At 38.7% G+C, this 14,605-nt stretch overlaps 1 protein-coding gene across 1 annotated transcript in view; it reads left to right on the top strand.

The window, feature by feature from the left end:
* plpp4 (phospholipid phosphatase 4) overlaps positions 1–13,059 on the top strand; it is a 101,373-nt gene extending 88,314 nt beyond the window's left edge. The window contains exons 6-7 of the mRNA XM_058378537.1: positions 1,290–1,460; positions 6,996–13,059. Of these exons, the coding sequence (XP_058234520.1) occupies positions 1,290–1,460; positions 6,996–7,207 (383 nt within the window). The 3' untranslated portion in view covers positions 7,208–13,059. The remainder of the gene's footprint in view (positions 1–1,289; positions 1,461–6,995) is intronic.
* The last annotated feature ends 1,546 nt before the right edge of the window (positions 13,060–14,605 follow it).

The following is a 14,605-nucleotide window of genomic DNA, read 5'->3' as shown; positions in this document are numbered from 1 at the left end:
AACACAATGAGGAGGAGCGTCTTCCTACAGGCTTTTAACAAAAACCACACAGGGTTAGAGAATGGATCTGCACCACTTCAACCTGATTCTGCACAAACAACTGCACTTTATTTCCAAATAACACAATCTTATTGTATCTGTTTATTATTATATTGTCTATATCATATTTACTTTCCTACCACTATTAAACTAAATTCTGGTTTATGTAAATTATTTTTTTATTCCGTTTACAATGCAGTCAGGCTCAGAAATAAAAGCGCAGCATATTGTGTAGTCTATGACCAATACCTACTGAATGAACCTACCTGGCTTCTCAAGTGAGGTGCAATTCATTCACGTTGTCTCACTGCACTATGAGAGATAGCATCTGTGACCATGACTGTGGTGTTGGGAAGAACAACGTGTGTAATCTAATGATCCATATTAGATGAAACCGTTGCATGCGGTATGACAGGGCAAACGGATTCAAGGCACATTTAGATGTAGAAACCATGTCTTTTACCAAACCCACAATAATGTTTTTCTATAACAGACAACCTGAAACCTTAAACAGTTTCTGTTTGTGCCTAGATTCATGATCTATAATGCGGTAGGTAAATGAGATGCTTTATCTGATTGTTTTGGAACAGGAAATGCAGACAAATGAGTTCAAATTATATGCCGATAAAAAATTAGAGCTATTCTTTGTGCTAAGGTTTTGTGCTAAATCTTCTGTTTATGAGTCTACCTAGAAAAGCAAGTCTCTTTATTGTGCACTTTTGTCAGATTAATACACCATGCAAAAACATTTCCAGCACTACCGTAACAGTGTATTTTAAAAGGTTTACATTTGGGAACGAGAACTCTTTTCCTTCTTGCAATATGCTGTAAAAGAACATGAGCGAGAATCTTGGGAAATCTAAGCTCTTGACTCTCTCTTTTTTTTTTTTTGCTCTCTGAAGGGTACAGCAAAAGGTGTGCGAGTGAAAGTGAAGAGCTTTCAGTGGCTGTATTTTTCATCATTTCGTTGTTTCGGTGTTAAGTGCAGCTTTGATTGAAGGTCTTTTACGTGGGTAGAGGAGCACTGTTCATATTTCAAAGCCTGTCTAATTGTTGCAGAAGCAGAAACGTTTAAGATAAGAGAGACTAAAAGGAGTACAGGCAGAAATTGAAAGGATTGTCGCCTGCGTTTCTGTCCTGCTGTTTCTTTTCCACACTTTACCTTCCACTTTATTTTCTCTCTGCTTCTCTGCTAATCCTTTATCCTCTCTTGTCCTGCTTGCTTTATCCCCACTTCCCCTTTTTCACAGTCGCTTTCTCTGGCCTGGGCTTCACCTCCTTCTACTTGGCGGGGAAGCTGCATTGTTTCACCGAGAGTGGCCGTGGACGCAGCTGGCGCCTCTGTGCCATGATCCTGCCCCTCTACAGCGCAATGATGATCGCTCTGTCCCGCACCTGTGACTACAAACATCACTGGCAAGGTAAGCGAGGCGCTAAGCCTAATCATCCCATCTGCACAAAAGTACACCCTACAGACACATAAGTCACACCCATATTAGTTTCTAATAAATGTTGAAGCCAAATCCGAATACTGATGGAACTGGACGCTAGAACTGGAAAACACTCAGGTGAAACTGACCAGAGGTGGAAATACTGAATGTCCGAATTCTGGCAATGAAAATTCTTGTCTCTGTGCTACACCACTTAAGTTATTTATACGTGGTTTTAACTAAAACATGCTGATTCCATTTTCAAAATATAAACCAGCCTAATTTACACCACCATAACCCGGACCAAGCAGTTACTAAGGACGCTGGAAATGCCTCCATTATAACGAACAAGGATAATGAACATAGTTTTTCTTTTTTGTTCAAGGATCATCATATGTGCGAGCTCATTTATGCCCACATGGAAGAAAAAAACCTTTGGGCAGCCTTGGAAACCTGAACAAAAAACTGTATTAATGTTAATTTCAATCAGATTGTGTGTTCATTCTTAATCATTCAAAATGTGCTTGTGTGCACTGGTATTTCTGTAACTTGTTAATTGGCAGTAATTGTCTGATTTAAAGAGCCATAACATGAATATATAATAATAATAATAATAAAAGACAGATTTGGGTTTTACAGAGGCATGACCATGAGTAATTCAATCATTCATTTTTTCATTCATCTTCTCTAAAAACTTCATCCTGGACAAGGTCATCTCTTGGAGGAGAAGGTTTTGTCTGTGGTATGTCATGAGAGAAGCAAATACTTAAACTGCTTTTAGTCTCATTTTTTTGTTTCTGCAAATTGGATTTTTTTTCCCCTACTCGAATAAAGCTGTTTATTACGGAACCATATTTCCTACACTGCTTTATAGGCGACATCTGCTTGGTCATGAATTTTGCTCTCCTGCATTACATTATTCCATCTACACAGACAATATATTAGTGGAATGTTCAGTGCTTATTTGTTTTTTGTTTTTTTTAATAGAGAAATTATGCTACTCAAATTGAACCGACATCAGTCTTTTTAAAGTAAAGTAGCTTAGAACAGAAAGCTGTGTTCATCTACGTGACTCTTTCAGTTAGCTGTTTACAAGGATTTGATCCCCATGAGATGTTTTTTTTTTTTTTTTACCCCCTCTTTGTAATCCTGCACAGTCGGTGTGTATCAGCACACTCCAGCATGGAGAGAATGAAACATGCCATGCACTGCAGATGAAGAGTGTTAACCGTGAGAGACACTGTTTGAGACCTTAACTGGTGTTCACCTTCCAAATGCTTTGGCAGGGATTGATTTGTGTGTTGTGGGCTATATTTACACACATTGCTCTTTTTCGACAGAAGGTTCAACACTCAGTCTGTTGACGGAAAACCTAACAAGCTTCATCACACAGAATGAATATTTTTTTATATGTAAACTTGTTGCTCATCAACAGATGAGTGCTTATTAATGGGCCAGCTGTTTGTTGATGAATCTTCCACACACACAATTCAGTGTGTTGAGAGTGTGATTAACCAGCTGATATTTTTTCCTCCTCACAAAAAACCTTTTATATATTATATATATATATATATATATATATATATATATATATATATATATATATATATATATATACATATAAATAAATAAATATATATTATTAATTGAGTCATGAATCGTTGCTTCAACTTTCACTTATTCCTGTGATTCCTTCTGGACATGACAGACAGCATATTTCAATAAGTATACATATTTGCAGTACATTTGACTGACTCCAAACCTTAACTGATGACTCCAGTCTCATGATAATTCTCCTGATGCCTCACAGGAGCTGACTCGAGCATGATATTGTCTGTGTACTCTGCTTTCCCTCGAGTCTGATCAGATCCAGCACAGTTCATTGACCATTTGACTAGAGGGCTGCTTCTGTGTTCAGTCAGGTAAAAGATTGTTTTTTTTTTTAAAGAGCTTTGGGGAGATGATCCTCAACTATTAGTGAGACTGACAGTGACTGAAGAGATGTTGTACAAACTCTCGACCGAAATGTGATGAGATGTTTCAGTGAAAGGAAGCAGTACGTCTCTGCCGGGCGAGCCACTGAACTGTCAGGTCCTTGTAACCCTAAGATTTTGATTTGTGCAGAATTTTCTGATAGACTGGGACAGACTAGGTAGTTATTCCTGGTAGCCAGAACACACTGTATTTCACTGAAATGTCCTCTTTTCACTTCAGAGTAATAATAACAACAACAACAACAAAAAAAACACACTAGTTTAATATGTCCACTTTTACAGGACATTTCCACTGCAAGAACAAACTACAGCATTGCTGCAAAGACAAACTTATTTAATCTTATAGGGTTAAGAATATAGCATCCGCTTCTCCCCTAGTGGCAACAACAAACTGCCGTCCATGAACAGCGTGGTGTCTCTGGGTGAGAGGGATACTCATTTTCTCTCTCTCTCTCTCACACACACTCTCTCTCTCTCTCTCTCTCTCTCTCTCTCTCTCACACACACACTCTCTCTCTCTCTCTCTCTCTCTCTCTCTCTCTCTCTCTCTCTCTCTCCTCTCTCCTGTGAATCACATCGACAACTAACTAATTGTGTAAATCTGTGAGCTCATGTTTATGGAAGAAGATTTGCCCTTTGCACAGAGTATTCTACACAGCCCTGTGATTCAGCATGACCAGCAGTTAGAGCTACCAACCTTCCCAGTTGGTAGCTGCCATTTTATAACAGACAGCCAAGACAAGATTAGGGAGAAAATGGGGACAGTGGAATTCTGCATCTTGGAGTGAAAATATTGGTCACTGCAACTTCTTCAGATCTTGTTAGGCTGGAAAAGTTAACACATGAAACACACAATTGTTCTCAAATCTGATTAATCAAAAAGTGTTGATTTATTTTCTATAACCGCTCGTCTCTGACGGTAGCTTCAATCAGCTTTGAGATAAAAAATAAAATAAAAATTCATCACAATCAATGAACTTAAACCTAATTTATATATTATGTGTATTATATTTCAGTTCTGTAGTAACAGCTCATGCACAGGGAATTAGATGCCTGATAAATGTACATAATCTGAGGGTAATAATTCCATACACATGTAGTGAAAGGAGTCAATAAAGGCATGTTATACACATACAATGCATAAGTATATAACTTTGATATGGTGAAATCTTCTGTACAGAGACGTTTATATAAAATTTATGTAAATAGTCTCAGGTATGAGGCTGTGTAAAGATTTATGCTTCGCTCACTGCAACCCATAAAAAAGGTTTTTTTAAATAAAAAAAAAATCCTTGGGGTTGAATCAGTAATAGACATTTTTCAAAATGTCCTAAATTCAAATCCAGCATGAATCTAAATGTCAAAACAAACAAACAAACAAACAAAAAAGTTCTGGCTTTGATCATCCTTTGGAGAAGACGGGAGGAAAAAAATGTTTTTGCTTCATCACATAGGAGGACTCATTTAATTGGTTGCACTGGTTTAAAAAAAAAACAAAAAAAAAACTGGGTCGAAGATGACTTGAACACGGTGAAGAGAGACGTCAAATCCAAGCACGTTGCCCAGAGCGGCATTGCCTGCATGGCACAAAATGACATCTTAGCAAGTGCATATAGTCAGATTTATTGGGTATTTCCTATTTATAAAACTGCAGTTAACTGAATATAAAATTCTTTTACCTGTATGTAGACATTTCCCAGATAAAATAATGGTTAAAATTAACAAAAAATCTAAAAATAGATCAAGATTTCAAGTTTGACATAAGTGAAAATGTTTAAAAATAGGTTTTAGTGATCTTATATTTTGGTCTAATCTTGTAACGTAATTATCTGACTCTATGATCTATGGTCATTGTTCTGCGGTGGGTAGATAAAGCAGGACTCTCCATAGAGAAGCAGTGGCTTCATACAGGAGGCCCAAGTGCATTTTAATGCTCAGTAAGTTTTCCATCGTGAGAGTGTCTACAGGACAGGCGCATTTGTCCTGTCATTGTTCTGCCAGAATTGACCCTGATCTCCATCACCCACCAGCCCCAGCAAGTCACATGTTCCCAGTGATCACTCACACTTGCTCTGTGTTACCCCTACTTAAGTCCAGGTTTCTATATCTTTCAGTAAGCTTTTGTTTGTTCCTTTGCCTTGCCTCTAGTCTTGCGTTTGCTTTATATCGGTATAATGGCTCTTGGTTGTTTGTATTGGACTGTTTCAGTAAGATTTGCTTCACACAATTCATGATGGTACAATGACCAGCTTCAAGAAAAACAACACTTTGGAAGCTTTAGAGGCAATGACTGTTTATAGCTGCTATAACAAGTGATCACAGGAACTATGGATCTTCCTATAAATGGGTGAAATGCATGTAATAAATTACAATTTTTAATTATAGGCAAATTGGAGTATGCTCTTAATCATCCACATTAGGGTGGTGACCATTTCTCTCTGAGGTAGATTTTGGTCCCCTATAACAGCACACCCAGTCACTTTTATATTTAAGTCCTCAGGAAAAACCTTGTGAAAAAAGCTGCAATGCTAATTACATTGTGCTCCAAAACAGAGCTTTTAAGGAAAACATCAACCCTGGACTCTCTCGGAATATAATGCAGCTTCCTAGAAAGAAAGAGGTATTATTCTGATAACAGCATGCAACTTATTTCCAGGCAAATCCTTCAAGGTCTCTTAAGTAAAGCACAATTATTGTTGTTATTTTTTAAACTCTCTTTAATATCCATTACCACACTGATTCACAGGCAAAGTTGTGTAATAATAAAATGCAGGTATAGTAATAAGGTTTTTAATACAAGAAACTGATTATATTGAAATTGGACAGTATGCAAATGGTAGAGGATAATTTACTGAATACTAAAGGATAATAATAAATCATGGTCAAGACAATTCAGCTCAATGACAAAAAATTGCACAGGATCCCAACAAATGAGTCAGAGGCTGAAGCAGGGTCAGTGAACAGACGGAAATCAGAGGGCTAGGCATGGCACAGTGTCAGGATGAAGCAAAACACAATCACACACATGATCACAATCCAAAATTACGCCACAGAACATCCATACTCGCAGCCAAATGTTAACCCTAGGGAGTCTGAGGTGCTTTTTTTGGATCATGGAGATGTTTGAACATGCTCTCCTTTATTACTTATAATAATAACAGCAAAAGTCTCATCTACAGTATTCAGCACAAACTGTGCTACAATATGTGAACATAGTGAAAATTAACGATCAAAGACCAAAAACACATACTGAACCTATTCTCGCAAGAGTGCTGAATTATGTAAACCAGGGTCTTTGTCACAACATGTAAAAACTACCCTGTTCATTCGTTCACATAAAATAATACACTATAATTCTCTTCTTAATTCCTTTTATTCTCAGGACCTCTTTTTATTGTTCAGTATTCCAGTTTTAATTGTAATCAATAACTGTTTGTTACTCAAACTGCTGACATTTGGAACGTTACGGACGTGTAATCATTAATGGAAAACGTTTGCAAATTGACTTTTTTACACCTATTTTTCCTGACAGACGCCTTTGTCGGCGGTGTTATCGGCCTGCTGTTCGCCTACATCTGCTACCGGCAGCACTACCCACCGTTTCTCCACACAGACTGCCACCTGCCTTATGCCAGCCTGGCCCTGAGCACCGCCCGACACGCGCCAGTCTCCCAGGAGGTGCCTCAAGCCACGGACAATGCCACCAGCCTGCCTCTGGAGGGCATCACCGAGGGGCCCGTATGACTAACGGAGCTCCCCTCCTTCACCGCCCGCTTGGTATGACCCACACAGACTGGCTGACTCTTGTACATTCCAGTGGGTCGTCCAGTTCCTGTTCATTTTATCCTTCACTGCTCCTCTTTTCTTTTCCGGCCTTGTGATTAGTACTGATTTTACCAGCCTCATTTGGGATACCTTTCCGCTCACTATACTTGTCAATGGTGAATGTAGACCATATCTGTGTAGCAGGAATGAGAGAGTAGAAACGAGAGAGGAGGACTCGTAGTTATAAATTGAGAAGATTAATGATAGCACAACACTGAGGCAAAGTCCAGCATGGTGTATTTTACTGTTATAGATATGGAAATGTTTAAAGATATGTACTGTATAATAGGGATTGGTTTGAGGGAATAGAATTGTAATATAAGTGTCTATTTTGATCTTTTCATTTTAATTCTCACTTGTATTTAAAAAAAAAATATATATATATATATATATATATATGATAGAGAGAGAAAGAATAAGGAGGTCTTTTTCCAATATCTTGAGCAAGTCCTTCACCTCTTTTTGTTATTTTTCTTATTTTTTGTCAAACACGCCTTGCTCAGCATTCAGTACTTCCCTAGTTCTTTATTCTATTCCCCTCCTCACTCGAGACTCTGTCTCTATTCTTCACAATTTCTTAGTGGCAGTGGTGCCACAATGTCTCTGTCTCTCTGCCTCGTTCTTATTTTCTCCATCGTCTTTCTCCTGATCTTCCTTATTATCTTATTTCGTCGTTCGCCTCCACAGTTTCCTTTTATTTATCATGCCAGGATTGCGTAGATATTTGAATACAAATGACAGCTAAACACTGGATGGCTGATATCAAGTAGGTGGGGTGTGTGTGTGTGTGTGTGTGTGGAAGGGCGAAAACCCCAATCTGAACCTGCATTAATTTCCATTATGTGAGGAGTGGCTGCCACTGTTAATCAACACATCAGAGCAGAAGGGGAAAAGGAAGCTTCCAATGTCTTACTTAGTCACAAGTGTGTTCCCTGGGCTGCCTGTGACCCGCCACAATCAAACCCCTAATGGGATTATTCATTAACATGCCAGTAAGTACTTGTGACTTAATGGAACTGACTGTGGTGATTGAACTGGATGAAGTGTTTTATTTCATCCCTCAGAAGCTCACACTGGTGTCTGACAAGAAAATACTAAAATGACTTTACATCTACATCGTCTTGTTGGTCAGCTGCCGTGCTTTACTACAGTGTATTTCCTGGTTGTGTTAGGAAGTAAGTGTTGTTACTTTTGGGAATGCTGATCATACTTAGCTGTTCACCTGTTTTGGGGGCTTTCATGCTGGTAGTTCATTCTGAAGCAGAGTACGAGTCACATGAAAAATTTGGTAACGTGAACGCCGTCATGTGGACTGGGACGCGCAACATGGTACCGAACCTGAGACTACCTGTCAGAGCTGGGTTGCACTAAAATTGCTTCACGTGACAGTGAATGCAACTCATACTAGGGTCTGAACTGGTTCAAATAGTATAGTAACCTCTGTGTGTGTGTTTTGGCTGATGACAGCATCATTAGTTTCTACTATACACATAAAGCAGGGGAATGTTGTGAGATACAGAAGAGGTATCTTACTGTGCATAACAGCACCAGAATAAGAACACTTGTGTTGTATTCTGAACACGTAAGTTGTGATGACGTAAGATAAACACAGGGGTTCGATAGAATCAAGTGAGTCACAATCGCACTCAGATTTGGACCACAGCCAGTGTGTGCAGTGTGAAAACCACCCAAGAGGGCAATAAAGCCAGCCCATGAACATTCACAAGCATTAAGGGGGGAAAAGTCGTCTGTTATAACGGACGTGCAGCTGCTTTTTCCCCTCTGTATGGTGCGCATGGTACTCAGCTTCTCATTTGACTTTATACAAAAGACTTTTTTAAATTTTCATATTTGATACTTTTTTGTGTATATTTAATCGTTGCTGTCATCTCATTCAATGTTGTTTGACATTTGCAATTGTTTTTGGTGCATCCCTGAGAGAAACTGATAACGATAGAGCTGTTTAATGTTAAATAAGCCATCGATAGATTTTTATTTTGCTTTAAAGAACTCAACAATAGTTTGTTACCTTAACAGAATGTGAGGTCACATCTTCAAGCTCGAAACTGAAAGGGAAAGGAAACACCGGATTTACTTATGTGAGATGAAGGAGGGGGACGGGGCTTTCGGGGGGGACGGGTTGTAAATATCACAGCGTTCAAAATGCCAGCAATTCTTAATCATATGTTGAGTGGCTGTGCTGTCATTGGTGAGGAGGGAAAAAAAAGAACATGAAAACCACTTACAACCACACACCCAAGCCTGACCAAAAGCAGGCAGTGTTACTTCTGAAAGCCTGTATGCATTAGAGACATGAGTTTGACCGCCTCTGTTCTCTGGCTTTTACAGAGTTAACCTCATGCAACTGCTCTATTTATTTCTCTGTTACAAATGAGAATATGCAAACAGAAAAACTAGAGCTATGCACCACAGGTTTGTTAACGTATAGCTCTGTTCACTGACAAGCATCTGTGGGCGTTTCGAAGGATTTTAATTAACTTTGCTGTCAGGTTTTTTTTGAAAAAAGAAATGGGTTTGTGCAGTGTATTGGCTAAAACGGTGCAATATTGCTGCTGGTGACCACGAACAAGAAAGAAACAAACAAAAAAAGGTACTGGTGAGAGAAAACAAACAAGTGGAAGTGAAGGAGAATTGCTGCAATTGGAAGACAAATGGAGCGAAAGAATAAGTGACTGTTTTACACTCAGATTCAACTCGATATAAACCAGTGTTACAGTGCTCAACTCCACTCTCCCTCATTTCCAACTTCTGAAGTACATTGCTGGTGTAAATTTCTGAAAAAAAATCTGGGTTTTTTTTTGCTGTTTCCACTCCTCACTCTAACCTTCTTGTAACTTTTTTTCCTCCATACAAGGTGGCTCGAGCAGAAAGTCGTACGAATTGTTGAACTTTATTCATGACTGGACTTATTCCCCTAAGAAAAATCCCAGAAGTGTCACCGACTGTGTGGTTGCTAAAAGCGAACCCTTAAGCACATTTTTGCCGGCAAGTACAAGTCCTCATGCATGTTTGAAGATGATATTGCATCATCAGAAGGCTCGAGAGTGCAATCCTCAGCCAAGCCACATGCTGGCGGCTGCGGTCGCTGTCAGAGCCGATGCTCCTTCAAGAACTTCTTCTGATCTGTTGTCTTGATGTTTTGTTAGACACTTTAGACATTTTGCCGAGGGATTGATTACCCACGGGACGCTACATCGTGACAAGGTGGATATAATTCAGAGCCTATAATTCGGATTGGAAGAAAGTATGTGTGATGGAATAGTGTAGCTGGAATTTAATGGGTTGTAACATTTAATACAAGCCGCAGATCTGCCAACCTTGAAGAGGAGTGATGTGTAGACATTTTTCATATAGCCATGGATTGTGTGTGTGTGATGTACACATTCACACACACACAGGGAGTTTGTTGTGTAGACACATAGCCATTCATAAACACACACATTTATACACAACAAAATCCGTGTGTGTACCGTGATTAATTAAAAAATGTGCATGTAAACATTTCTAGTGTCAACAGCATTACTAAAAGAGACAAGCAGCAGCTCCCCCCCCCCCAAGCAGTTGTTGGTTACTGTGAAAGCCTGTATATAGATGCTCTAAAGTTTTTTACTACGATATGAGAGAACAGAGAGCTTCCATTCCCATTTTTATTTATTTATTAATTTGCTATAATTGGAATCAACTTGGGAATATTTTTCTCAGGATTTATTTCGGGGCCAAAAGTGTGGACAGCTGACCATCATATACAGACATGTGGGTCTTTTCTCAGACTGTTGCTACAAAGTTGGTGTCTAGAATGTCTTTGCATACTGTAGCATTACAGTTTCTCTTCAGTGGAACTAAGAAGCCTAAACCTGTTCCAGGATTACAGTGCCCCTGAGTTCCATGAAGACATGGTGCGTTAAGGCTGGAGTGGAAGAACTCTGGTGTCCTGCACACAGTCCTGACCTCAACCCCAATGAACACCTTTGGGATGAACTGTGGAACACCGACTACACCCCAGACCTCCTCACCTAATATCAGTCCCTGACCTCACTAATGCCCTTGTAGCTGAATGATCACAAACCCACACAGCCATGCAAGCCTTCCAAGAAAAATAAAGCTTATTGTAATGGTAAAGATGGGATAACTCCATGATAATGCTCATGATCTTGAGAAAGTCGGGATGTTAGGTGTGAATATTACTTTTGGCCATGTAGTGTGTATTGATCCATTTTGTTTCACATTAATATATTTAACATATGCTTTTCCCTGAGACAAAAGGTGAGAAAACTGAGTTAAGATGAAGGCACTGATTTTACCAATGTGAGGTAAGAGGACGGGGCTTCTGGCAGGGTCAGTAATGATCGACTGTTAACAGTCTATCATTCCAGATCATTCATTTTATTTGGGGTGAAAATGAAGACTCTTTTTGACTTAATTTGGAGTGATGGCTTTCAGGATCGTACTCTTCTTTCTACTAAGCAAAACGTAAAGGTTGGCAGGTCTGCACTTGGCTTGTGAGTGTCTTTACTACCTTTACTTCCCTGATCAGAACAGACATGTCTCTGACCACAAGAAAATAGAGCTGATAGGTTAATTCACTTTTCACGGCACTGCAGAAAGCAGTTATTAAATCACTGGCCAACAAAATCCTATTTTTGTGGTTGTTTTGGCTTGGCAAGGGTTTTACTTAAGTATACGGTTTGTAACTTGTGAGTGGAATTCTAGTTTAATCGGCTGCAAGTGCGGGGATATTGCATTAGATATTTTATATATATATATAAAATTGTTATTTTAAACAAAAAAGACATTGACATAAACTTCCAAAATCTAGCAAAATTGGCTTGTCAGGAGAGTTTTGAAAAATGTTAATCCATGCTAGCTTTTTATTGTTTCCTATTCTTGATTTAAGAGACATTGGCATTACTGTAGAAAAAAAAAAGAAACCTCTCTTCTTCACTTCCGTTTAAGTTGCCGATCCTTCCCGAAATGTTCCACGTCCACTTTTTTTTTTTTTTTATATATATATATATATATATAAGTGGTGAAAAATGTGTTCTAGCCATGTTATAGGATAGGAAGGGAATACGTGTTCACTAGTGTCAAACGGCATGCCAGATTTAGTTGTTTAAAAGAAACTATTTTATATGGAGACGCATGTCCTGGCCTTGAAAGCATTTTGCGTCGTGTATTTTTGTTCATTATATTGTGCGTGCTTTAAAAAAAAAAAGAAAAAAGTCTACCTATGAGACGTATACAAATTAAAACAGTCTTAAATATGGGGATTTTTGGTGGGATTGTCTTTTTTTTTTTTTTTTTTTTTTTTTGGTGGGATTGTCTAAAAGAATGGTTTGCACTGATATCCTATTCAAGCTGCTACTGCACATCAGAAATCTTTAATCAGATCATGAGATTTTAGTTATCCTATTAGAAGAATGGCATATGTCTTAACTTATTCCAGATAAGAAAAAAAGCAAGTCTTCTTTTGTTTTCTAAAGTTTTGCTGTGTGCGTTAATTATCTCTGAGGTTTTCAGTTGCAGTGGATGTTGTATATGTTGTATATGACATCCGTGCAGGAGCCCAGTATGTGCTACAGCTTGTGCTCGGTGGAGATTTGTGTTGTGTCGTTATGCATCAACCTGCACTTATATAAGAGAAAGAATTTTCAATAAAGGACTGTATGCTAAATTTCGACTCAGCCTGGTTCTTTGTACCGTGGGAAACAGATGTGACGTAATTATAAATGGCAGAGTTATATCTTATTTGCACAACACACACAATGTTAATTTTTACACACTAGATGGCTGAATCAAATACACATGAAGTTCTACCCAAAACTATTGCCTCAAACCTGGACGCCCACAATTGTATAGCATATCTGTGTGCTGTAGCATTAGTTTCCATCTAGTGGAACTAAGAGGCTCAAACCTGTTCCAGAATGACAGTGTGCCCCTGCTCCATGAAGACATGATGTGCTAAGGCTGGACTGGACAAACTTAAGAGTCCTGACTCTGACTCAACCCCAGTGAACAGCTTTGGGATGATTTTTGAACCCTGATTGCACCCCAGACCTCCTCACTTAACATCAGTGTCTGATCTCACTAATGATGAATGACCACACATCCACACTCTGAAATCTAATAGAAAGCTTTTCCAGAAGAGCTTATTATAACAGAAAAGGGTGGAGTAAATGGAATGTTTTGGAAGGACATACAGTATATAAATCATCCTTATACACAACGAAAACCTTACCAGCTATTAAATCTTTTTACCACCAAACAATATGTTCGCCATTTCTACTGCCATTCAGCTCCCTTTGCTTACATTAATGTGAACATTACAGTTCAACTGTTAACAAAAACGTTAATTAATAATTCAGAGTGCAATGTGGTGTACCTTAATGAATCCCTTTATAAATAACTGAAAATGATATTTTAATATTTTTACCCAATGAATTTTTTTTTATTTTTTTAAAAATAGCTATTTCATGGTCTTTGGATAGAAAAATAAAACCCAAACAAACTGTAATTGCATGTCGGCTGCGGTATCTCCTTTGCTCGAAGAGCTTCTTCACAACCACTTATCCTTGTCATCTCTACACTAAGTAGAATTTAAATGACGGTGGAGAGGAAAACAAAAATGCTCTGAAGAGGCCTTAGAGTCCGAGGCCTAATTGGAAGGAAAGTCATTGAAGAAAACGAAAGCGCAGCAGAGGAGGAGTGATGTCTCTTAAACGAACTGATCGGTGAGCTCTGGTGTGAAATGTGTGTAGTTTGCCTCCATCAATCGCAAATTCACAACACTAGAGAGGATATCACTGAGTTTAATGATTCCTAATGTGTGGATTAGGAGAAGCAGGCTGCAGCGCATACTAAACACCCTCCAGTAGCAAACAAGGAATGTGGGAATATTTCAATAACTGGATTTTCTAGGAAGGTTCTAGTCCATGCCATGGCATGTGCCACCAGTCTTGAGATGAACTAAGCAATAAACAATCCACTTCCAAGTTCCTTTTCAAACATCAGACTACTAACAAACTCTGGCTGAAGACATGAAACTGTTTCACAATCTCCACTAATCTTCTACAAAATAACACTAACACAGCTGTGGAGTTTTGGGGCAATTTTCATTGCTGGAGCACAAACAAACAATATTTGTCTAGACTGGTTCTGAAATGTCAGCTCCTCGATATTAATTACTTGCTTACAAAACTGTTTTGTATAAAAGTAATCCCGTACTTGTAATTGTGTCGTCGTAGTGGAGATCAGCACAGCTGTGATCTCCTGCAGCTCATGTGATATTGCTTAAAAATC

The sequence above is a fragment of the Hemibagrus wyckioides genome, linkage group LG03 (assembly GCF_019097595.1).
Source record: "Hemibagrus wyckioides isolate EC202008001 linkage group LG03, SWU_Hwy_1.0, whole genome shotgun sequence".
Lineage (NCBI taxonomy): Eukaryota > Metazoa > Chordata > Actinopteri > Siluriformes > Bagridae > Hemibagrus > Hemibagrus wyckioides.
The sequence above is the reverse complement of the archived record's forward strand: the minus strand, read 5'-3'. Positions and strand labels throughout refer to the sequence as shown.